A 26074-nucleotide genomic window follows, 5' to 3' on the forward strand; every position below is an offset into this window, starting at 1 on the left:
CAATGTTTAATGGACCATAACTAGCCTGATGCTGAACTGGACCTGACTACAACATGGAACGGAAAGTCTGGACACTGGCTTTGCTTTTATACTTCTTCTATGACTGAAATGGGACTTTGGAAACACAGAAATATAATCCTATACAAATAAAAATCACTCATTCTCTCATGTGCGTCTCAGAAAATTCTTTTCTTAAGACTCCACTTCTAGCACTCAGTGGGGAAAGGGATACCCCAATTTCCCCAATAACAAATACAATCACAAGTTACATAAGAAAAGATGGTTGAATGTTTTTTAGTTATTTTTTGTTTATTTGTTTTTGCTTTTTAAAAATATGTTTTATTGTTTTAGAGAGAAAGGGAGAGGGATAGAGAGATAGAAACATCAATGAAAGAGACATATCGATCGGCTGCTTCCTGCATGCCCCACAATGGGGTTTGAGCCACCACCTGGGCATGTGCCCTGACTGGGAATCGAGCCAAGGACATCTTGGTTCATAGGTCGACGCTCAACCACTGAGCCACACTTGCAGGCTGATTGAATGTTTTAATAATGTAGAAGAGAAGACTCCATTTCAGAGATGTAAGCCATTGTGGAAGGACTGACATTAACCATAGAGAAAAGGGGTGGGAGAAACTGAAGGGGACCAGCTCCGGAAAAGGCACAAAGACAGAAAGGAAGTGTCATTCCCGCGAATGAGCTGTGGGCAGCAGACTGGAAAATTGGCTCAGCTGGTTAGAGATTTGTCCAAATATACCAAGTTTGTGGATTCGACTCCCATTCAGGACTCATACAAGAAGCAACCAATGAACGCATAAGTAAGTGGACCAACAAAATGACGTTTCTATTTTTTTAATCATCACTAGCCGATATTTTCTCCATTGATTTTTTTAGAAATAGTGGGAGGGAGGGTGAGGGGGAGAGAGAGAGAGATAAATATCTATGCAAGAGAGACACATTAATTGGTTGCCTTCCACATGCACCCTGACTGGGTCCAGGGATTGAACCTGCAACCGAGGAGCATGCCCTTGACCAGGAACCAAACCTTCAAACCTTCAGTTCTCAGGCTGACACTCTAACCACTGAACTACACAGTCAGGGCTTTCTCTCTTTCCCTTCCCCTTTCTATAAAAATAAATAAAAAGTGGAGGCTCCTAAGGTCAAGATAGTGGAGGTTCCTGGGGAGAGATGGGGCCTAGCTATTCTTTTTTGGATAATCTCAGAAATAGCCACCTGGAAATTAACCCTAAATTCCAACAGATACATAGGAAAATAAGCAGTCTTGTCAGAGCTGGCCACAGCTATTAATAGGCCCATTGTTCTGTCTCTCTCACTCTATGACTGCTGTCATTTTAATTTAGAATATCTCAAAATTTTTCTTGTCGCAAGCTAAGGAACAGGCTCAACTCAGGGCCAATGCCCTGTCTTTGGACTGCTGCCCTAAAAGCCATTACTTGAGGAAGGGCCTGAAGAGTGTGTTGGGAGGAGCCAAGTGAGAGGACAGAGGCAGTGAAGGCCCAGGCAGCCCAGAGCTGCAGGTGCAGCAGAGCAGGCCAGGGAGGAGGGGCTCTGTGGGGAGCAGCTCAAGTTAAAACACTGACCCAACTCATATTTCCCAGTCAGAGGTTGAGGAAATTACTCATCTGAGCAGTGGGTGGGGCCCAACAGAGCAGGAGAGAGGAAGGCAAGTTTCACGGAGTGGAGGATGAAGGCAGGAGACATCTGGCCGAAAGGCCCGTGGAGGTTGCAGAATTAGCCATTCTTCCCAGCAGGCCTTGCTGGTTACACCTGTGGGCACTGAATATGGCCCCAAAGCTGTGAAGGGAACTAGAATTTTGCACCCAGAAGCTGCCTTTTGGGATATTGATTTTAAGCTGGTTATTAATAAACAAAAGACTCAAAAAAAAAAAATTTGACCTTCACCTTTTCTGCCTAAGAGATTCAGATGGAAAAGCTGTGTCAAGAAGGAAACTCAGGGTGCTCCCCTCAGCCTAATCTGAATTAAATACGATGTATAGAAAGGTACCAAGCAGGAGCCTGGAAGCTAGATCACTCCAGAGTCACACCTTGGCAAAAATCTGCCTACCGTGTGTTCTCTTCCCCAACTACCTGTAAATTCTCACATCTGATATCTAAGATCCCAACCCCTCTTTTTTCCTTTGTTCAAAATGACATATATAACAAATTTTGCCCCATTTTGGAAGTTCCATGCCTATTGAATTCCCCATGGGTATGAATTAAAACTTTTATTTTTTTTCTTGCTAATTTGTCTTTGTTAACTTTATTATTAGCCCAGCTAGAAGAACATAGAATGTGGGAAGTATTACATTTTTTTAGCTCCTAGGTGAATTGAGAAAGGACAGAGTTTTAGGGCCCTGTGCATATTAGGTGTATTGCAAGTTCAACCCGCCAAGGAAAGATCCCAAAGGTCCCTTCATTACCCCATCCAAGACTCTTATCATCCACACACTTTTACCACTAGGAATTGCACTAAAGTGTACTGGTGAAAATACTGTTAGCATAGGCAGCTAAGAGTTCACAAAAGAGAAGAAAGCTAGACTGGCTAGGCCCAACTGAGTCTGGAAATTACACTTAATCAGGCTTAAATCTGGAAGTCACAGTTTCAGACCCCCCAACAGAGAGCCAAATTTCTGTCAAAGGGATTAACACCCCTCCTGCTTTTCAATATCCCCAGGAGTCAACTGGCCTAGTAGCAGAGACTGCCAAGAGGGAGGGATAAAACACGAAGGAAATTCCCTTACCAGATATGAGCACAGTAGAGGCCAAGATGGTGAAGCAGATCTTTGGGGCACGTGCAGTAGGAGCCAAAATGGTGACACAGAAAGGTGGAGTCTAGTCTGGGAAAAGGATCAGAGGAGATGAGGGCAGGGAACCCCAGAGGATCCAGGAAAAAAGACTGGTTGGAGGCAGGGCCCAGCACAGGCTGGAGAAATCCAGGAAGTATATTGAATAGTTTGCAAGCAAGCCTGCTCATCCCGGAAAACCAATAAAATCTATGGAGCATTATAAGGACTCTCAGAGCAGCTGCTACTAGAGCCTGCTCCTCCTCTACATCCCCACCGGCATGTTATTTCCCTTCAACCCAATAAAGCTTGGCACTAGCTTAAACATCTTCCTTTGAAATTCCTTTCTCGGACACCACAAGAAACCATTTTTATTGACAATAATACTAAGCACAAAACAATTATTAGGTATTTCATAAGCTACAGGGGAAAAACACACTTTTAAGTGCCTCCAAACAGAGAACCACTTGAGGTTTTGTCACATTCACAATAGGATATTAATGGAGATATTAATGTTTTAATATCATATTAGCATCAAAGAAATACATAAAATTAATTTTAGAAGAACATATAAAACTATAAATACAATTTCAAAATACTTTCTATGTAAATTAAATTAGGAAGAAAAGTACATGTAAGCATAACTTATAGACAGAAAATGGATGGAAATACTGTATACCAAATGTTTCTAATTTATGAGTAAATTTTCAAGTTTTTATATTTTTCTGCATGTTCACATTTTGTACAACATTCTTAATTCTTTTTAGATGGTTGGTTGATATTTCTTTTTACAAAATTATATACATATACTTAGTTTAAAAATCAGTGCCATCGTCCAGCCTGTGGGGCTCAGTTGTTTGAGCATAGTTTCATGCACCAGCAGGTGGCAGGTTTGATTCCTAGTCAGACACATGCCCGAGTTGTGGGCTCGATCCCCAGTAGGGAGTGTGCAGCCCATAGATGATTCTCTCTCATCATTGATGTTTCTATTCCTCTCTCCCTCTTCCTTCCTCTCTGAAATCAATGAAAATGTATTTTAAAAATGTATTTGAAAATGTATTTTCAAAAACAAAACACAGTGCCTATATCAATACTACAAGTAAGAGCAGTTTGTCTTACCAATTGTCCCTGCCCTTCTCCCATTTGAGATTCTCTTTATAACTCAGAATGAATTTCCTTTCTTTCACTTAACACTGATTTTCCTTATGTTAAATTTGTCTCTGCCCAGTTAAATGTTTCTCTCACATGGATGTTTCTCTCTGTCTTTCCTTCTTCTATTCTCCCCAAAAATCAATGAAAAAATATGGTGAGGATTTACAAAAAATAATAATTTTTTCTTAAAAATTTAAGTACTATATATTAATAGATAAAACTTTTTAGTGCTTTAAACTAAACACCTTTTAAAGCAAACTTACAAATTTCACCAAACCTCAGTTTAATTTTTCAGACTTTAGGATATTTTGTATAACTACTGTGCTTATTAGCCTAGGAAACTGAAATAACCAAACTTTTTACATAGCAAACATGGATGGATCACCACACAGCATTTCCTGAAACATTAGTGAAAATCTTTGGTGCCCTTTTAAAGCATATCTTATTCCCTCACCTGAACTTATTAACAAACCCATGGGTTTTTATAAATAATTCAATTAGCTGATTTTTTTTCCCACCTTGATTCTAAAATGGTCATAACTGGGCTGGTGGGGTTCTCTTTAATTTGTTACTTTATCTTGAGATGTAGCGATCTCGAACATCCTTGCATTACAGCAACAGTAAGTCTTACACATCCATTTTGAATTTTTTTCCAATCCAAAGACACAAGGTATCAAGAAACTCTTGGTTTCTTTTAATAGTGGGGTTGAAAAGTATAAGACCTGAATCCTCAAGGAACCTTTGTATTTTGGTGCTGTCATTGGGCCACACCAGTGACAAAGAGTTTCCTTTTCAACTACGCAATATATCATGCTGTCGAGAGGGACCAAAGTTTTACCACTCCAAAATATGCCTTTTGAGATATTGATTTTTAAGCTGCTTATTGATAAATAAATGATTCACCCTGGCCAGCTCAGTTGGTTAGTGTTGGCCCTTGCACCAAAAGGTTCAATCTCTGGTTAAGGCACATACCTGGTCAGTGGGCGCAAGTACAGGAGGCAACCAATGGATGTTTCTCTCATACATCAATGTTTTTTTCTCTCTCCTCCTTCTCTCTCTAAAATTAGTAAAACATATCCTTGGGTTGAGAATTAAAAAAAAGAAAGAAATGACTCAGAAAGAACTTCTGAACTTCCCCCTTTCACCTATATGTAGGAATTCAAATATAAAAACCTGCTTAAAGAAAAGGAACATCACCTTAGCACCACCATATGAACCAAAGGAGGAAATCCAGGAAAGCCTGTTTGTTGGGACTGCCCCTGTGCTCCACTGTTTCTGGGTGGCCCAGAAAGAATTTGCTTACCACACATTGGCTTTTTCTCGTCTACATTCATTCATTCATTCATTCATTTTTAAATCCTCACCCAAGGATATTTTTTCCATTGATCTTTTTTAGAGAGAGGGGAGAGGAGAGAGGAGGAAGAGAAAAACATCGATGTGAGAGAGACACATTGATGGGTTGCCTCCCAATGCACCCAACTAGGATAGAGTTTGCAACCGAGGTACCGGGAATCAAACCCTAGACCAGGGGCACACTCCCCACAGAGGGCAATTTGATTTTTAAGGGGGGCAATTTGAGAGTGAGTTATTAACAGTGAATATTTTGTGTTTCTTATGGTTTTAGGTGCCTCATATACAGTATATAAATATATATTGTGACATATTTATGCATTTCAGTTATTTTATGTTTTGAAACTTTGCTTATCTTTTCTCTTGTCTTGCTCATATTATTATTTTTTTAATGATTTCTTAGTGATTTCTTCCTCAGTACTTCAACTGTCCTTTTGTTCTTTTTTTTCTCTTTCATGGATGCCGTGTTCTTTGGAAGCTTGTTTAGACCAAGTCAATGGCTTTTTAGGCTTCCTCCATGTGAATAGGAGTTCACTTTTTGAATAAAAATTATATGTCACAGGGTGAGGCATGGCCAAAAAAAGGTTGGGAACCACTGCCCTAGACCATTCGGTCCATAGGCCAAAGCTCTAATCACTGAGCCAAACTGGCTAGAGCTCTCATCTATCTTTACATTGTCTGCTTTCCCTTGGAAATCACAGACCCTGGCCTTTATCCAGATGGCATATAAACCTCAACTGCCTAATACATCCTGAAGTCTTACATAAAGTACCTTAAAAACATTTATTCACAAGCATAAAAACTGGATATTAAGGTTTCATTAATGAGCAATTTTATGTATGTATGTGCATGTCCTCAGTACTTCAATTATATATATAAACAAGTTTAACAAATCTACCCTAGCACCATTTTCCCCTATAGCACCACTTGTGACTTTGAGCAGTTTATGTTCATAATTGATTTTATTCAACTGATCAGTTTTAATAATTTTTTAAAGGTGTTACTAATTGTGATTCTTGCCTTCTTGAATTAAGCATGCCTTAGTGTCCCACAAAATTGAACCATTCAAAGATTGGTTTAATGGAGACCTGGGTTCCTGCTTTGTCCCTTTGTTTTCTCTGTGTGTGTGTGTGTTTGTGTGTGTGTGTGTATATATATATATTTGTGTGTGTGTGTGTGTGTAAAACTTTTCTGAGCAGCAGTAATCTGTTAACAGAGGATGATTCCTTATATGTCTGTTTACTATAAAGATTAAATAAAGTAATTCCTAACACAGTGGGTAGTAAATAAATGGTGGGTAAATTACACATTATTTTCTTTCTTCTGATGTCTAGGTTTAATCTCAGGTCCAGCAAACATGGGAATGTAAGGTGTGTGATCATCTGGGGGTCATACAATATATGTTTGATGTGATATAGGGTTTTCTGAGTATAAACCAGTAATTTTCAACCTTTATCATCTCATGGCACACATAAATTAATTACTAAAATTCTGCAACAACATCAAAAAATGTTACAAAAAATATGGATATGATTTTGATTTTTAAAAAATTACAATAATAGGAATTGTTAGCTCTGATCAAATAATTTACTCAATACTCCTTCTTCCTGGGAGCTGACCTTTAGGCCACTTCACAATGGACATTCCACTTGCTTAGACCACATTCCACTTGCTAAGACTATTATCTCTGCCCTCCAGAGTTTCCCAGAATGCGCATCTGCAAAGAGAATTCTCCACCCAGAAAAAGCCCGCCTAGAGGCCTTTAAAAACCTGACTCCCAGGCCCTGGGGGCTGGTGCCATTTTGGGGCTCAGCCCATCCGGTTTTCCAAATGACCCAATAAATTCATAATTCTTCATCCCCTTTGGCCTCGTGCATTCCTCCTTCAGTGACTCTAACAGCAATTACCTCCAAAGTCACTTTTTAAAAAATCAGGTAGCTATATTTGTATATAGAGATTTCTAGTACCAATAATTCACCAATAGATGCAACCCTATTATTCGACATGACCAAAAAGATGCAACTCTATTATATGACCTATATATATTTATGGTTCAAGACAGGGTATTCACTCCACAAGGCTACTGTTGTGTTGGCAGTTGTTTGGGGTTTTTTTTGTTTGTGTTTTTGTTTTTGTTTTTAATTTGACACTCTAAGGGAAAAGGCTAATATTTTTGAAAAATTCTTGGGGCACACTGGTTGAAAATTGCTGGTATGAACAGGCAGTAATGTTTATTTCATTCATTCTTATGGCACTCTACTGTTATTAACTAGAGTTAACTCTAATAAACTGAATTGTAATAAATTCCTTAGATTGGGATTGGCCTCATATAATTGTAAATACTTGGTCTATTGGCCCCAGTATGACTAATATTGCATCCTTTTCTCTCTGGGCTGGCATAAAGTGAGGACGTAATTACTCACTTAGTCACAAAATACTGGGACACACCCCATAAAACTGATAACAGCGGTAACTCATGTTATCGCAGTACACATTACCTAGCCCAGCAAGACAACACTACAGGATGTCAATCCAAAGGGTACTTTTCAGACCTCATCTCATCACATAAATCCTAAACCACACGGGGGAGGAGCAGGCAGCCCTGACTCACATCCCGTCATCAAGTACAATGGGGCCCGGGAGGCACAGTCCCAGCGCTGACCCAGCTTCTCCCGCAGGAAGCGAGTATTCCTGGCGCATCTGAATTAATTTGCTAGACTTCTCCTTTCCAAAGCTGAGCTTGTGCAGAGGGGCAGGAGGCGGAAGAAAGCGGCTTAAGTGTTAATTACTTCTCACACCACAACTCCAAGTATGATTAAAAGTTTCCCCAAGACCAGAAGACACCAAATCTAGTAATATTTGCCCGCAGTAATTTCAATAAAAGGCAGAGAAGTGACAAGATCTGGAACGGTCCGCACTTTTCTCTGCGCAGGCCTGAGTGACCTCACAGGGCAAGCCACACCCGGCGGGCGCGGCCAGGCCGGGCGCCCAGTGGGAGCCGCGCCTCGGGCTTCGACCCCCCCTCACCCCACCTCCGCACCCCGGCTTCTCTGCGCGCCCCACCCCCACGGCCGCCTTCTTCAACCTGCTGCGCCCGTCCCCACCCTCCCGGGTCCCAACGACCCGCACCCCGCAGGAAGCGTCCTCCGCGCGGGCGGGGTCACCTGTGGTCCAGGGGCGGGCGGGTAACTTGCGGCCCCGGGGGGTGCGCGGGCGTCACCTGTGGTCCGGGGCCCCCGCGCAGCAGCCGGCGAGGCTCCGTGCGGTCCCCATGCCCGCCGGCCGTCTCTGCGGCGTGCGGGGCGCCTCCACGGAAGGACACTCCGCATCCAGGGCCCGGCGGCCGCGCACCACTCGCCGGCGGAGGCACCGTCCGCAGCCGCAGCCGGGCTCGCGGAGGGAACCCGAGCCGCCAGCTCCCCCCCCCCCTCCCCCCAGCCCGGACCGCCCGCGCGGCGCCCTCCCCGACGCCGCTCACCGGCCTCCCGGGCGTTCTCTCCGGAGTGCGGGCGCCTGCGGAGTGGAGCAGCGGCTGGAGGCGCGGAGCCGGGCGGCCTCAAATAGCGGCGGGAGGGGGCGGGGCCGCGGGGAGTCGCCGGACTTCGCGCCGGAGCCCGGCGGCCCAGCCCGGTCGGGGCCGGAGGGAGGGGAGGCGACCAGGTGCGCACAGGTGCCGGGCCGCACCCAGGGAGGGGCCGCTGCGGGCGGAGCCGAGTGTCCTTCTGCTCAGGTTGTAGTCACCTCGCCGCTGAGCCACCCGAGACAATCATCAAAGCAAGGCCCGAACTCCCGAGGATTTCAATCCGGAGACCACCGTCCGAGACCCATCAGCATGTTGCTGTGGCTTTGCAGAAACGAAATCATGCCCACGGTGACCAGAAAAGTGCTGGCTTCTCCTACACAGACTTCAGTTTTGACAGCGCAGACCAAGTTTAAAAGGAGCAAACCCCACCAATGCTGTGGTGCATTCAAGGACTCCCACACTGCTCTGGCCTGTGAATTAGCTTCCAGGGGAAGGAAATATTATACAAAAGTTATGAAATCCTGACTTGTCCTTGAGTCTCATTAATTTGGGGCTCCTAGAGTTTGAAATTAAATTCGGTTTGATCTTGTTAAGTTGTTGGGGACAAAAAGGAGCCACATACTAGACTGACAGCCTCAAAGGATGCCTGCTTGGCTGCCATACAAATTCAGAAACCTAAAATCACCACAAAGAATGGTCTGAAATGAAAACTTTATATGGTAGTGTTATGCCCAGATTTCGTGATCCCCAAAGACCACCAGGGAGCCGAGTCCGATGCAATAGCAGAAAGCCTGTATTTGGACTAGTCCGAGCTCTGTCCCACTTATACCGACAGTGGCATGGCGGAAGAGAGGAAGCTTCAACAGATCAAGGGGTTTTATAGGGGTGGTGATGTCACTGCTTTGGCTGACTCCGATTGGTTGGGTGAGGGATAGGGTCTAGTTACAAAATGGAGGATCAGGAGTTAGCCCTGCCCTGCCCTTTCATTCCCCCTTGTCTTAATGTGCATGAGTCAAGTCATTGACTCATCCCACTTCCTTTGAGGGCATTTCCTGTTCTGTTCTTGCTCTCCAATCCCTTAGCATACCTAGCCTTACTTAGCCCTGGACTTTCTCACTGGCTAGTAAAAACGTTCTTACAGTTACCAAGATCCTTAATACCACAGTTCCCATCAATACTGTCCCCACTGAAGTCCAGTTCCCCTCCTGCAGGCATCAAGTCTCCTCCTGGCCTGTGTGGAGCCCAGGCTAGGGATCTCATGGGTGAAGCTGCTGGTTGCCAGGATCCAGGCAGTTTTCTGGTGCAGGAGCTGGGAATGGTGTAGCCAGGTCTGGGTGCCATCTACTTCAACAGCCGTGGGCGTGCTCAGGATAGCAGTGTAGCGCCCCTTTCAGGTTGGAGTGAGTCCTTGGGCAGTGAACTTCTTTACCCATACTAAGTCCCCAGGCTAGAAGGGGTGTACAGGGTCCATGATGGGCACTGGCAGTGCATCTGGAACAAGCTTATGGGTGGCTCTCTGGGTATACTACAGAGCCTGTAAGGACTTGAGCAAGGGAATGGTTATGAATTCCAGCTTTCAGTTTCTCCCTGACCCTGGGAAGGATGGAGGGAGGTATACCATACATGGTCTCAAAAGGGGGGAACCTCTCCCGATAGAGGGTACACCTGGCCCATAAGAGGTCAAAGGGCAGGAGATTGGTCCAGTTTTCACCAGATTTTAGGACACATTTAGTTAAAACTCCTTTTCAGAGTCCTGATCATGCGTGTCCTAAGGCTTGAGCTATACTTTAAGATACCTAGCTACAAAGGTTGGGGCTGTTATCTGATCCTATGACTACTGGCAGCCTGAATCTAGGTATAATCTCCTGGAGTAATTTCTTGACTACTATTGAGGCAGTTTCTGTCCTAGTATGCTTCAACCTGGCCTGTAAAAACTAGCATGTACCTTAATGCTGGTGGCTTAATCTCTGTGAAATCCACTTCCCAATGCTTTCGTGGGGAATTTCCCTGCGGCCCGAATTCCCAGGGGGACCCTCTTACCTTATTTAGCATTTACCTATGCACAGACAGTACTTCTAGTAACTATGCTTTTATCTAAGCTTGGTAGTATCTGCCTCACGGAAGTTCAGAAGTCTTAGTGACACCTATGTGGGTAACCTGGTATAACTGGGCAACTAACATCCGACCTAGAACCTCTGGGACCAACAGTCTGTCATCTGGTAGGGTCCACCAACCATCTGGTCCTTTGATGGCTTGCTTCTGTTCTGCCAATCCCTCCTCTTGTTCTGTGTAGGAGAGGGTCCATCGTAGGTTGGTGTCCGGTAGGGTTACTAAGACTTGTAAAGGCCCCACTGGTTTTGGGGCATAATGTCCTTTCCGACTACAGTTGAAAACCCTCTTTCCCTGTGGATGGCACAGTGTCCCCATCAAAGGGCTTGGATTAAGGCCAAAAGTTCAGGAATTGTGCTCAAATGGTGTGGTCCAGAGTGACCACCGCTGCCCCTGCATATCAGATCCCATCCTGAACGTAACTGTTCCCATCCGTGAACAGTACCTCGTCTGGTGATGATAACTGGACATCTATCAAGTCTAGGCGAGCTGTTGGTACTGTGTCTGTTACCTCTGCAGTCATGAATGGGTTCCTCTGGACCATCATCTGGAAGGAGGCTGGCAAGATTGATGGCCAGTGTCTTAGGAAACCGAACGCAGGGCTGGTCAGGAGAAGAGCTTGGCAGCTCCTGGCCCAGAGTCTGCTCACCAGCAATGCTGTGGTGGCCACTGCCCGGAGGCACGCTGGCCACCCTGCTGCCACAGGGTCTAGCCTCTTAGACAGATAGGCAACAGGTCTCTTCCAGGGACCTAGAGTCTGAGTGAGAATCCCCTTGGCAATGCCCCTTACCTCACTTACATAAGGGCTTCGCAACGACTGGCAAGGCTATGGCAGGTGCTGAGATGAGAACCTTCTTTAGCTCCTTAAGGGCCCACTGTTCCACTTTGGTCCAGTTCAGTGACTGCATTTCCCCAATACATGTTCCTTCTGAGGTCCACAATCCTTCTTGATGTCCAAGGAAAACAGGCAGTTTGTCCAGTGGCTCCCTGGACTGATATCTTCTTAGAGGTTATGGGTCCCATCGGCTCTGTCAAGATTGAATAGGCTGCTCCAGTGTCCACCAGGAAGCTAACAGGTTTGCCCTCCACTTGTAAGATTACCCTGGGGGCTCAATGGAAAAGAGCCCCGGTCCTGTCAGTCTTCTTCTTCTAAGTTAAAGACCCTTGGAGTCTAAGTCTCCCTTTTTGCTTCTCTAGCTAACCTGCCAGGACATTCTCTTTTTCAGTGCCCCTGCTTCCCACAATAAGCATACTAATTCCTTCCTATTTGCTGCTGGCTTTTTCTTCCTTTCAACCCTTTCTCTGTTTCCTTTAAAATATTTAGAAAAGGTAGAGGGAGGAGGGAGCAGGTCCAGTACCCTGTTCCCAGACCTCCAGCCACTTGAAATTTAAAATGCCACATTTTCCCTACATATACGGATCTCAGATTCTGATAAGCCTGAAAAGTGTTCAAGGAGTCACCAGGGGTTCTTGGATCTCATTGGGGTACAGGGGGTCACAAAGGAATTTCTCTCCACGCCACTGCCCACTGCCGCCCCCAGCTACTCTAAACAACCCCTGGAGGCAATGGATGCTGGGTGGGTGGAGACAGGGAGCACGGCTCGGGTCCCAGGTGGCGAAGGAGATGCTCCCACTTAGGCGCTTTCATCTGACAGTCCACTCTCTGTTCCCACTGGGAAAGGCGCTTGCCTCCTGCTAGTAGGGGAACCGGTGACCCCTATATTGCAAACAGACTCCCTGACTTTTCTGAAAAGCTCCTCTGCTTGAGGGTGTTTCCATTAATATTACTGATTTTAAAACCATAACTTAAGAGTTGACACACACCCCCACACACACACAAGGACCAAGTGGCCCACAAAATATTTTCTTTTTTTTCAAAAGATATTACAATGTACTGTAACCATTAATCACATCAAATTTATATGGCCAATTGAGACAAACAGCAGTTAACTTTAGAATTTGGTCCCTGCTTTTAACCTTTTGGACCCCAATTGTTACAACTTCATACCTTAAATATGAACAGAAATTTTGTTAGGCGGGCTGATTCCCCTCTGACAGAGAGCAAGCACCCCTGGGAAAAAGATATCCCAGTGGCCACTTGGGGCGGTTTGCTATGTGTCAGAGCACTCAACCTTAAACAAGTTAAATTTTAAAATCTAATAATTACCTTTAAACCTTTTGGCCACTTGTCCTTTTCTGGGAAGGTTGGCTAGCAAAAGGTGTAGCCATTTAAATGCAAATGAACACATTCTTTAAAGATGGCTGCTGGCTGGAATTGGATTACCTGTTCTGGGGGTGGGGGGTTGGGGGGCGTGTCCACCCCTTCCTCCATTAAAAAAAAATGTGTAGCTTTAAAATTTCTTCATGGCAAGAGACCTTAAACGTTCAGAACTTTAAATTTTTCAGGTAGCAAATCAAATACTTAGAATTTCGCAAATCAATAATCAATTCTCTAGACTTCATGCCCTGCTGGTTACTTGCCTCAGGGCGGGAAAATTCAAAAGCTGCTATAAATGCCTTGGGACACTAACTTGTATTTTTTCCCTGATCATGTTTGCCATCCCCAAAGCCAAAAAAAAAAAAAAAAAACAAAAACCAGCCCAGGGTTTTCACTCTGCACACAGAAAAGAGTCAAGCCCAGCTCAAAAACTATGCACACTCGTTTTTAAACTGGTCTTTTCCCCTTACATGAGTACAGAAATCCCTGATGCATCCATGAATTTGTTTAAGTTATTAGCTATAAAAAAGATGGCGAATATGAGGCCTCTTATGGTGGCCTTCTTGGGGAGTGGCGTCCATATTGGATTGCCACATGTCTCCCCTCCCCCACCTCCTGCCTTCTCTGGAGGGAAAGAGTCAGCAATGGTCTGGTATCTATTGTTAAATTTATACCTTTAAATTAACCTTAGCACTTTATACATACAAACATTGAACACAGAAACAGACAGATAGGGCAGGCTTCCCACTCTCCTCATGGAGTCTGCTTTCCTTAATGGGGGAGAGTCAGGTCCCTCCTCCAGCACCCTAGGGAACTGATATAGGGGAGGAAATTTTTTTCTTTTCCTCTGCCCTCTCCGTTCCCTATGAAGCAAAAATAGGTTCCTACTTCAAGGGGTGCGGAGCCACAAAGGGCTTAAGACAAAAGGGTGGGTTCTCCACAAGGTCCTGCCACGTGATAATGTATGGGAGCTGACCGGGGTAACCTGTCTTGCATCGAGAGATGACACTCCGAACCCAGCAAATGGCAGGGAGATCAAATGTTCCCTCTGGTAGCCATCCGACATTGAAAGCTGGCCACTCATTAGAACAACAAGTCTGCCATTGGCCCTTCCGGACCTCCACACTAAAATTGTTAGCTCTTTTCTTAACTTCCTGAAAATGATCAATCATAATGCTCAAAGGAGTAATCTGAGTCTGACCCATAACATCCATACAGTGAGTCCACAGAATAACACGAAAAATCACAACAACCAACAAGAAGAGGACGCCCAACATCAACATTTCAACTCCTTAGAAGAAAAACCACAGACATCGGCCTCACGCCGAACAACGGAAGCTGCCGCCTCGTCCTGAGAGGGGATTCCACTTCCCTCCTGTCTGAGAGGGATTCCATGTCCCTCCTGGGAGAGGATTCCACATCTCTCCGGGGAGGATCAGAACATTTTCCGAATCCTCTGGCCCTTGATCTTCCAGCAGTGCATCCACTTAGACCTCTTCAGGCACTACCGACATGAGGGGATTCCACATCCCTCCAGAGCCAGCTCACACAAGCACACAGACACACACACACCTACTGCGGCCAGTCATGCTGTCTGAATTGGAGTACCTCAGAGTCTTGAGGATCCCAGATGAGCCCCCAAATGTTATGCCCAGATTTTGTGATCCCCTAAGATAGGGGTGTCGAACTCAATCAGAGAAGGGGCCAAAATCTAAAATCCAGCCTAAATCGCGGGCCGAATGGTTTACTGAACAGTCATAAACTGACAATGTCATAAACTGACAGCGGAGTGCAGTGATGACAGCGCGGTGCGGGCCACATTGCAAGGCCTGGCAGGCTGGATTTGGCCCGCGGGCCTTGTGTTTGACACATGTGCTTAAGACCACCAAGAAGCCGAGACCAATGCAATAGTGGAAAGCCTGTATTTGGATTAGTCTGAGCTCTGTCCCACTTACACTGACAGCGACATGGCGGAAGAGAAAGAGCTTCAACAGATCAAAGGGTTTTATAGGGGTGGTGATGTCACTACTTTGGCTGACTTCAATTGGTTGGGTGAGGGATAGGGTCCAGTTACAAAATGGAGGATCAGGAGTTAGCCCCACCCTACCTTTTCAGTGGTAGTCATGTCCTAGGCCTGTATCTTTGTTGTGGGGTCGAACCCTGGAGTCAAAATAAGACCACCAGAGGCTGCTAATTGATTTTAAAAAAAATCAGGCAAGGATATATTGAACTGGCCAGGAAGGCCGAAAAAGCAACACATGCAGGTGGAGTCCACACTCATGACCACACCATTCCAGGTTTAGACAAAAATGTTCCTTTGTTCTAAATTCTAAATTCTAAAAGCCGGGAACAACCAGCAGGGCGGTTCCCAACCACATTCTTCTGGACACTGGAATGTGCCCCTATCTTGCAAAAGCAATTTTTGCAGGAGCATAATCAAGCAGAGTTAGTAATGTCTGAAGGTTATCTACAGTTTCTATTTCTGGAGCTACTGAGTCAGTAGGAATCAATCTCCTGTGGTCCTGGTCCACAGGCACAGGAAAATTGCCTTAGCTTCCAGGTCTCAATCAGGAAGCTGAGGCAACTACCCTATTGTTTAAGGAAGTAAGTGAGTGCAGCAGCCAGAATGGCAGGGTTAAAATTCAAGCAGCAGTTTTTACCTAAGTATGTTGTTACCATACTTCATCTTCCCTGACAAAGGTTAATCTTTACCTTGAATTTCATGTAACCAACTCAAGTCTTCTCTTTTGATTGTAATGTATAAAATCATGGGCAAAACTGCCATTCTCTGGACAATGTCTCAGTCCATTGAGATTTTACTTCCAGGCAATTACTGACAGTTTGGCTGACAGAAATTCTTTACAAGTTTGAATGTTTCTTACTTTGACATTCACTTGATGTAGTCAGCAGAATTCCAAAGAAGCTCACCCAGGAGGAAGGTTAAAGGCTTCTGAAATTTTGGCTACTTGAGTTTTGATTATACTTGTAGCTATGTTACCCCAGTCCAGAACACAAGGGATGGAAAGGCTGTATGTAGTATAGCTCAAATGTACACATGGATTTTATTATTTGCCCAGTGAAATTGGTCTCTCAGTCACTATGTAATTCAGAGGGAATTCCCTATTGGGAATTATTTTTACTTATAGCAATTTACGAACCATTAAGACTATTGCTCCCCTGCAAGGAATGCCTTAACCTATACACACACACACACACACACACACACACACACACACACACACACACTCTTACATACTAAGGGCCTGGTACACAAAATGTGTGCACTGGGAGGGGGAGGTCCTACAGCCCAGCTTGCCCCCTCTCACAAGCTAGGAGCCCTCAGTGGATGTCCTATTGAGGCTACAGGGCTGATCAGGGGAAGGCACTAGCCCCATCACCCCAAAGCTGGAGCCACTGCCAGTCACCACAGCCACCAAGGTGTTTTCATCAACATGGACTCCAGTCCCTTCACCATGAAAAAAATGACAACTTTCTTTAGGCATTTCCACATGTGTCTTTCATAGCATATGACATTTTTTTCTTTCTCTTTCTTTCTTTCTTTCTTTCTTTCTTTCTTTCTTTCTTTCTTTCTTTTTTTTTTCCTCACCTGAGGATATATTTCCATTGATTTTTAAGAGAATGTAGAAGAGAAAGAGAAAGACAGAGAGAAACATCAAAGTGAGAGGAATACTTTGATTCTTTGCCTCCTGTATGAGCCTTGACCTGGGCTCCAGCCAGGGAGGAGCCTGCAACCTAGGTACATGCCCTTGATCAGAATCGAACCCAGACCCTGCGGTTGGCAAGCCTAGGCATTATTCACTGAGCCAAACTGGCTAGGGCAGGATATGAGATTTCTTAGCCCTCCAGGAGCAGACTTTCCATTTTTTCTCCAGGAGTGTGGTAGAAAAACCCTAGATCACCTATTTAATTCTTATACCCAAGTTACTAAGAATATCACCAGAGCTTAGCTAATGAGCAGTCAGAAAAGGTGTTTCCTCTGTAGTTCACATCAATGGCCTCCAGTGTCCAGCTCCACCGTTGCCCAGGCCCCAAGCCTCTAGGGGGGACCCCCAGCTCCCTCCAATTGCCCAACTCCCTCTGATCGCCCAGCTCCACCCTGCCCAGGAGTCCCTGACTCAGACCCTTCTTAGTTTGCTCAGGACCCTCGCGGGGGGGAGGGAGAGGGTGGACGGGGGGCTACCTCGGAGTGACATGAGTGCTGAGAAATTTCCCAGGACCCAAGCTGCTGGGAGCCTGTGTATGCAAATTAGCCTCCATCTTTGTTGGGTCAATTTGCATACTCACACTGATTGGCTGTGGGCATAGCAGAGGTACAGTCAATTTACATGTTTGTCTATTATTAGGTATAATGATATTTATATATATATATATATATATATATATATATATATATATATATATATAAATTTATAGCCTGGTGCATGAATTAGTGCGTGGATGGGGGCCAGACAGCCTGGCCAGGAAGAGGACATAGGTGGTTTGCTGCTTGAACTCATGGTCAAGGAGACAATTTGCATATTAGCCTTTTATTACAATATATAGGATATACACTGAGTGGACAGATTATTATGCATTCAGACATCATAATAATCTGGCCACTCAGTGTATATATTTGTATTCCTGAAATGGTGACATTGGGATAAAATCCAGTTGCCACCCTACAAAGGGACCTAAAGAAAGTAGGAAATGTCCTTGGGATCCATGGAGTGGCTTCCTGGATTACAATTTGGACAGTTAGAACATCTATTGTGCACTTTATGAGCTACAGTAGGAGAAGGCTTCCAGAATATTGTTTACAGCATGAAATCATCTTTTCAGGACCCTAATGTGTTAGCTCATATACAAGTTGAAGTACAGGGAATTGGGACTCTAGAGGTAAAATAAATTTCTGATTGATTCTCAGGCATACCTGTCTGTCTGGGTCAAAGGTGCCCTCTTTTTGTTGCCATAGTATTTTTTTATAGCTGTCTATTGAAAATAGAAAAGATAGTAAAGATAGTATTTTTTTAAAAAAATTCACTAGCATTTAATGGAAAGTAAAGAACTTTCTTAGATTTGGATAACTTGGCTGTTCAATGCTGTCTGCTTAACTGCAGCATTTGCAAAATGATTTCTTTTTGCTTTCATGGTGATAACTTCAGAATATCCTGGAGACTTGATCATTGTCAATTGTTTTGGTTATTGTGTGGTATTTAAAAATTCTGGAACTAGTTTTCCATTTTTTATGGACTGTCCTAAGGAAGTTAAGAAGCCTCAGTTTGCATGACATTCAAAAGTCATAAGGTAATGTTCCTATTTATTTTCCAGATAAGGTTTATCTGTGAACCAAAGTAAATCAGTATTATCAATAGGAGTTTCCTGCAAATAATTACTAGGAACAAGAAGTGGTTAGTAAACTAAATACAATTCTGGGTGTCTTTATTTTATTTTATTTTATTTTATTTTTGGTAAAGAGGGAAACAAAGTTTTGTACGGTTAATGCAATTACACTGAGTTAAAACAATATAAGGTGTAGAAAGTAAGATCATTTTATGAGAAGTCAATCGACTGATAGAAATATTGAGTGTAATGAGAGTTCAGTGAAGATTCGACAGAATTAGGAACATAAATAGTTAAAGGGGAGCCCATCAAAACATCTATCTGTTTATGTAACACAGCTGTAGTAGAGATCACCCTTTGACAGGGATGGAGTCTTTTCCTACTGGATGTAGTTGATGACTATAATAACCTATAGGTCTATGATGATCTCCATGCATCTGAATTATAACTCATGAAACATATCCTTTACTTTCATGTGTGAAAAGGAAGGAGGGAAGTTAATAATTTAAATGTTCCAGAGCAGGAGTTTTATTTTTATTTATTTATTTATTTTTTAATATATTTTATTGATTTTTCACAGAGAGGAAGAGAGAGGGATAGAGAGTTAGAAACATTGGTGAGAAAGAATTATTATAAAAGCTGCATCCTGCACACCCCGCACTGGAGATGTAACCACAACCAAGACACATGCCCTTGACTGGAATCGAAGCCGGGACCTTTTATTCCGCAGGCCGAAGCTCTATCCACTGAACCAAACCAGTTTCTGCCCGAGCAGGAGTTTTAGATAATATTTCCTTTAAAGCCTCTACAGCTTTTTTGCCTTTAGTGTTTTATTTAATTGACTAGTGGCCTGAGGTACAAATGAAGATTCTTGCAACAATGAGCCTTTGCTCTGGCCAGAGCAGCCTTTCTTTCTTCCCATGCTGTCCAGAGGCCAGAAGCAGCTGTGGTGGTGCGGAATGCCTGTGTTATCACCATGGTGACAATGCAGGGGTCCCACCCCATCCCTGGCCACGCATGCCCATGTATGCAAATTAACCTGCCATCTTTGTTGGGTTAATTTGCATACACACTCCTGATTGGCTGGTGAATGTCATAAAGGTATGGTCAATTAGCATGTTACTCTTTTATTGGGTAGATTAGGTTGATTTGACTTCATTTTTTTTTTTTTTTTTTTTTTTTTTTTTTTTATTGATTTCAGGAGAAGGAAGAGGGAGGCACAGAAAAAAATATCAATAATGAGAAACAATCATTGACTGGCTGCTTCCTGCAGGCTCCCTACTGGGGATCAAACCTGAAACTTAGGCTTGTGGCCTAACCTGGAATTCAACTGACAACATCATAGTGCATGGGATGATGCTCAAACAACCAAGCCACACTGGCTAGGGCCATAGCAGCATTAGTCACAATAGCTAAGAGGTAGAAGTAACTCAGTGTCAATGAATGGATGAATGGATGAACAAAATGTGGTTTATACATACAATGGAACATTGTTCCACCTTAACGAAGAAAGAATTTTTGACATATGCTACTACATGGATGTAACTTGAGGATATTTTACTAGGTGAAATAAGTCTGTTACAAAAAGGTAAACACCAGATGATTCTATGTTTATCAGGTTCCTAGGGTAAGTAAATTCAGAGACAGAAAGTTTCTAACAGAAGTTTGGGGAAAGGAGATGGGCCTCACTGTTTAATGATACAGAGTTTCAGTTTTTCAAGGTGAAAATACTTCTGTGGATGGATGGTCCCATAGTAGTATAACAATGTGAAGATACTTAATGTATAGTGTTTCAAACTGTATACTTAAGTGTTTAATTCCATGTTGTGTCTTTACTAGAGGCCCGGTGCATAAAAATTTATGCACTGGAGGTGAGGTGGTGGGGGTTCCTCAGCCTGGCCTGCCCCCTCTCACAGTCTGGGAGCCCTCAGAGCAAGAGGCAACCCAGCGATCAGGGGAAGGGTAATACCTAATTACACCTCTGCTGCTGCCACTGCCTGCAGTGCAAGCTTCAGCTGGCCCTGCTTACCTGAGCCTTGGACAGCCCTGGGCAGCTGAGCAGCCATCATCTGAGGCTTGCCTGCACCTCAGGCCAGCCCTGGGAAGCTGGAGTCTGAGGGGACTGAGGGGCTATGAAAGCAGGTGCATGGCAGGCCTGAGGAAACTGGGCACTGCCATCTTGTGGCTGTGGGTGTTGCTATCTTTGAGGGTAGGACAGTCAATTAGCATGTCCCCTCCTTATTGGCTATGGGTGCTGCCATCTTTGTGATGGAGTGAGGGACATATTCCCTCATTATTAGATAGGATTACCACAGTAAACAAAGGAGCTGTGCATGATGATTCTTATTTTTGGGTGGAGTTTCCAATAACTTTAATTTTCTTATTTTCTAATTTCCAAAACTGATATATATATTTCTTATGTGCTTTTAAATTCTTTGAGCTAAAAATGTATATGCATATAAGAAAAGATAAAATAATAGAAAAAAATGGCTTGCAGAGTTATGCAATTATAGATGATTTGTCTTTTATTTCCCCAAATGAGCTCAATTGTAACAGTAAAGTGACTCTGGAAAACATATATTTAGTAATAAACTTCAATCTTGTATTTGGCACTAGCCCAGCCAATAAAATAACCATAGTTTTATTAAGTAAGGTTTAAAAGAAATAAAACAATGCTAAACTTATAATAATTTGCTAAAAATTTAAGAAGCAATGGTGACCTATAAAAGTTTTCATTCAGTAATAAGCCTTCTTTGAGGGTCATCTTTTCTTCTCCTTTCCTACTTTCCAGGGTGCATGTGGTTGGATCTGCTGCTCCTTTCCTGGGGGGATGCATTTTGTAGTAGCCACGAGAGAGGTGAGGCTGGACACAGAGCAGCACCTTTGGTGCCAAGTGCCCACTTGATGACAATAGATTCCAGCTCTGTATTTTCAATCAGGCATTTGTTTGGAGGTCACTCCTTTATTAGAATGCATTGTTCAAAGTTGGGGGTGTTGTTTTTTGTTACCAGGCACTTTGTGTAAGCACAGGTGGGCTGTTTACCAAGGTTCCAGTCTCTTCTCAAGAAAGTTAACAAACATGGCACATAGCATTCTTAGAAGAGCTGACAAACATCTTGGAGAACAAAAGTGGCATTTGCTTTCATTAAGTAATATTAACACATGATGAAAATAAAATAAAAGGAAAACTACAGGAGGGAAGACAATGAATTATAACTTTCCTGCCTTAAAAATGGCTTAGAAATAAAGTTTTATAATTTTGAATGTTAATATGCTTCACAATCATGTAGCATTTCATTATTTCTGAAAACAGTGTGGAGTTTCCTCAAAAAAGTAAAATTGGAACCACTATTTAGCCCAGTGTTCCCACTTCTGAGAATATATTCTAGACCCCTAAAATGCCAATCAAAAAGAATATATGCATCCCTAGGTTCATAGCAGTGTTAGTTACAATAGCTAAGATCTGGAAACAGCCCAAGAGTCCATCAGCAGATGAGTGGTTAAAAAGCTGTGTTAAATTTACACACTGGAATACTATGGAGCTGTGAAAAAGAAGGATCTCTTACCCTTTGAGACAGCATGGATGGAAGCAATCAGGGTGCCTGTGATCAGAGTTCACATTCTCATTCTAAATGACAAAGAATGCCATGGCCATCCTCCAGGCAGTTTTGATGGCAGGAGTCACCAGCGGTCATCCATGGCTGTCCCACACCAGTTCCTGTTTCTCCTAGTGGCCACACCCTGATTTTCCTTGGGGAATCATGCCCTTAGGTCAAGTGTGGTTTTCATAAGGGTCACACCTCCTCAGTACCAAGGAGTGGCACCTGAAAGACTTGACCAATCAGTGTCTGGGGCCCCAGAAAATCCAAGCCAAGCAATGAGATGAAACTAAGAAACTCACTGGCCTCCTGGGAGAAGAGGCTTCTTGCTTCTGCGCTTAGAGCCGTGACTAAGTTGTTCATGGACCATGACATAGTGAGCACTGCCCCAGAAATGAAGCCAACCCTGAGGAAAGCTCATCTAAACTATATAAAGAGACAACTTCCTAATGACATTTTTCAACACCTGGACCCATCCTTGCTGAAGTGGAGTTTTTTCTTTAGTTCTTTAGTCCTGCAAGGCAATATGTTGCTGTTTTTGCTTAAATGGTTTTATAGTAACTGAACAATCCTAAATAATTCAACCAGCACAGTTTGTATCTACATGGAAATAACTACTATAGTAAAAATAAAACACTGGTTAATTTTGTAATCTGAGTATAATGATATAAAAATACAAAGAGAGCCCAGCTGACGTGGCTCAGTGGTTGACTGTGGGACCTATGAACCAGGAGGTCACAGATCAATGCCCAGTCAGGACAATGCTCGATCCCCAGTGGGGGGCATGCAGGAGGCTCCCAACCAATGATTATCTTTCATCATTGATGTTTATATATCTTTCTCCCTCTCTCTTCTTTGAAGTCAATAAAAATATATTAAAAATAAAAAACACATAGAGCTCGACTGGTGTGGTTCAGTAGTTGAGCATTCACCTATGAACCAGGTGATCATGGTTCCATCCCTGTTAGGGCACAGGCCTGGTTGTAGGCTCAATCCTCAATAGGGTGTGTGCAGGAGGCAGTCAATGAATGATTCTCTCTCATCATTGATGTTTCTATCTCTCTCTTCTTCTCCTTTCCTCTCCGAAATCAATAAAAAAAATATATATTCTTTTAAAGAACACACATAGAAGTGTATAAAAGTAGACCATAATTTTTTTAAAGAAGTCAGATAATTTTATTTATATCAGAATAAAGAAAAATAATAAATAAAAATAAATAGTTAATAACATTTCATGTGTTTCTATAACTGAAGTTTATGGTGACAGCAAAATAGAAAAACAGAGTATTAATAAACCAAATTAAATTATATTTAATTTTCAAGCATAATATATGAATAGGAAATTAGGTGGCTGAACCCTCATGTCTGGGTTAAATCACTGGACCTTTAGGTGTCTTACATGGCATCACTAATGTGGCTCAATGAAATAATAAAAATCAGAAACTCGAAGAGCTGCACAAAGGGTGCCACATGGGTGGAAAACACATTAAGACAAATGCAATTTCTGAGCATTACCAGTGCAAAAGCTCTCATCCCTCATGGTCTGCATTCTGCATTCACTAAGAAATGAAAACTTGAAATGCAAAGCTTTCAGCTGTAGACTTTTATAACTTCTGTAAGTCATTATGAATCAGATCAGATTTTTTAAAAAAATATATATTTTATTGATTTTTTACAGAGAGGAAGAGAGAGGGATAGAGAGTTAGAAACATCGATGAGACAGAATCATCGACCAGCTGCCTCTTGCACACCCCCTACTGGGAATGTCCCCGCAACCAAGGCACATGCCCTTGACCAGAATCAAACCTGGGACCTTTCAGTCCGCAGGCCCATGCTCTTTCCACTGAGCCAAACCGGTTTTGGCCCAGCTCAGATTTTAGAGCCTATCTTTTGTGGTCCAGAAACTGAAATGTGCTTGAATAGTTTTATATGCTATATTGTTAGATTTATGTAAAAAATGCTGAAAGCAGACAGTACCTTAGTTCTACATTAACAAAACTTTCATGCAAATGACAATTATGACTTCTTTGCTAAAGGAAACATTATGAATATGATTTTGAGGAGGCAGCCTGCTTCTACACAATCTGATTTGTAGGAAGGCTGATCAAAAGTATGGAAGAATTTCTTGGATAAATTACATGCACTCACTAGTCCAATCCCATGCCAAGTGGTTGCCATACTGAATTATGTTGTTAGTAGCCAGCTTGGGCCCATGCTTCCATCAACTACTGAAGAAACTGGCATTGCTGGGAGAAAAAAAATGTGTCAAACTATCAAAACTGCACAGTATTTTTCATTGGCACAGAAGCTCCTTATGGTCTGTGAATAATTAATTCACATTCAAATTTGGTGGGTCTCTGCTAATGCCAGTGGTCACAGATGTTATTGATAGTCATAATTGCAAGTAATGCCTCTTAAAATCTTGCTATTCTCTCTTTCTCAGCTAGTTTAGGTTAGACCAAAATGTATAGTAATATTTTTCCAACTCTTTTTTCTCACCAAATGAGTTAGTACTTAGTGTCTAGTGCACAGTGGAGGTGCATGAATTGAAGAGTGGGCCATAGTGGAGAACTGAGGGAGACAGCAGAGATCAATACTACCCTCTTTCCCCGAAAACAAGACAGCGTCCTATATTAATTTTTGCTCCCAAAGATGCGCTAGGTCTTATTTTCAGGAGATGTCTTATTTTTCCATGAAGAAGTATACGGTACACATTTATTGTTAAATGAAAATAAAGGAAATTTATTACCTGTATACGGTACGGTAGTACGGTAGTTGTCAACACAAACCAGACAAACTGTGAATCCTACAGTAACAAGAATTTACTCATTTATTCAATGACTATCATGTCATCATCTTCTGGAACATCATCATAACAATCCAATTCCTGAATTTCGTGGTGAATTTCTTGTGACTCCATTTCTTTCAGAATCAGTGGACCAAATCTCTCATGTTTAGCCTAGGGGGGCCTGATTTTATGGGGATGCCTTATATTTCACTCAGAAGGAAGCCTGTAAGTAGGTCGTATTTTCAGAGGATGTTTTATTTTCTGGGAAACACGGTAGTTCTGCCAGTAACTGATGGAGGGGCCTTGAACTATCTGATCAACCTATTTGGGCCTCAGTTTCCTTTCTATGAAATAAGTTACCCCACATGGTGTGCAAGAGGACAGGAGGCCTTCAGTCCTGTCATGTTGGAATCCTTTCCCTGAGGTCCCAGAAACAGTCTTATATTCTCTAGGATCCCCAATAGTCCAGTCCCAGGGCCACTAATGACTTTGATGTGTAGACTAGTACAGTATGTCTGATTTATCTTTGCCTTTTGCTTTTTCTCTCTGTAGTGGAAAGATGCAGTGCAATGTAAATTCATACAGTCATTTGTTTCATTAAAAAGCATTGAGCACCAAGTTTATCAGGAATCAGATCCTTTGTCACCGGAACTCCTGAACCACTAATGGAAGGCCTGTATTTTGTGCTGACTTCTTCCAGGATGAGCTGGCAGTGTGTCTGTTTTTATTATTACCGTGTTTCCCCGAAAATAAGACATCCTCCGAAAATAAGACTTAGCGCATGGAAAAATAAGACATCCCCTGAAAATAAGATCTAGCGCATCTTTGGGAGCAAAAATTAATATAAGACACTCTCTTATTTTAGGGAAAACAGGGTATCTCCATTTTTACTGATGGGTAAACAGGGGCTTACAGAGTTAAAGAAACTTGAACAAAGTCCCACCACTACAAGTGGGAGTATGTCAAATAAAAAAGTTATTTCTCAGCTTTGAAAGTGGTGATGCACTTACATATTTGCTAATAGTTTTGTTGATCGACCAACATTGCATTACCTGAAATTATTAGCTAGTAAGTCACAAGTGTCTACCTAAATCAATAAGACTGATAGATTTTTTTCCATAAATACTCTCTCTTTTACATCATTGTTCTCTTTTTTCTACCCAAAACAATAGTAGACTAAGAAGAAGAAAG

At 42.8% G+C, this 26074-nt stretch overlaps 1 protein-coding gene across 9 annotated transcripts in view; it reads right to left on the bottom strand.

Moving 5' to 3' along the window:
• The window catches only part of LOC311617030 (serpin B6-like), a 34154-nt gene extending 11751 nt beyond the window's left edge, over nucleotides 1-22403 (bottom strand). The window contains exons 1-2 of one of the 9 annotated variants that reach the window (XM_084873146.1): nucleotides 8785-8876; nucleotides 2763-2858 (exon numbers count right to left, since the gene is read on the bottom strand). Coding sequence is in view for 2 of the 9 variants with exons in the window: in XM_084873143.1 (XP_084729269.1) it covers nucleotides 8436-8635 (200 nt within the window). In the remaining 7 variants the exon portion in view is untranslated. Of the gene's footprint in view, nucleotides 1-2762; nucleotides 2859-8435; nucleotides 8744-8784; nucleotides 9297-22397 lie in introns of those variants that run through there. The other 8 variants (XM_084873147.1, XM_084873148.1, XM_084873149.1 and 5 more) reach the window with 8 other exon arrangements.
• Between the last annotated feature and the right edge of the window lie 3671 nt (nucleotides 22404-26074).

Source organism: Pipistrellus hanaki (assembly GCF_964339955.1).
Source record: "Pipistrellus hanaki genome assembly, chromosome: 2".
In the NCBI taxonomy this organism is placed as follows: domain Eukaryota; kingdom Metazoa; phylum Chordata; class Mammalia; order Chiroptera; family Vespertilionidae; genus Pipistrellus; species Pipistrellus hanaki.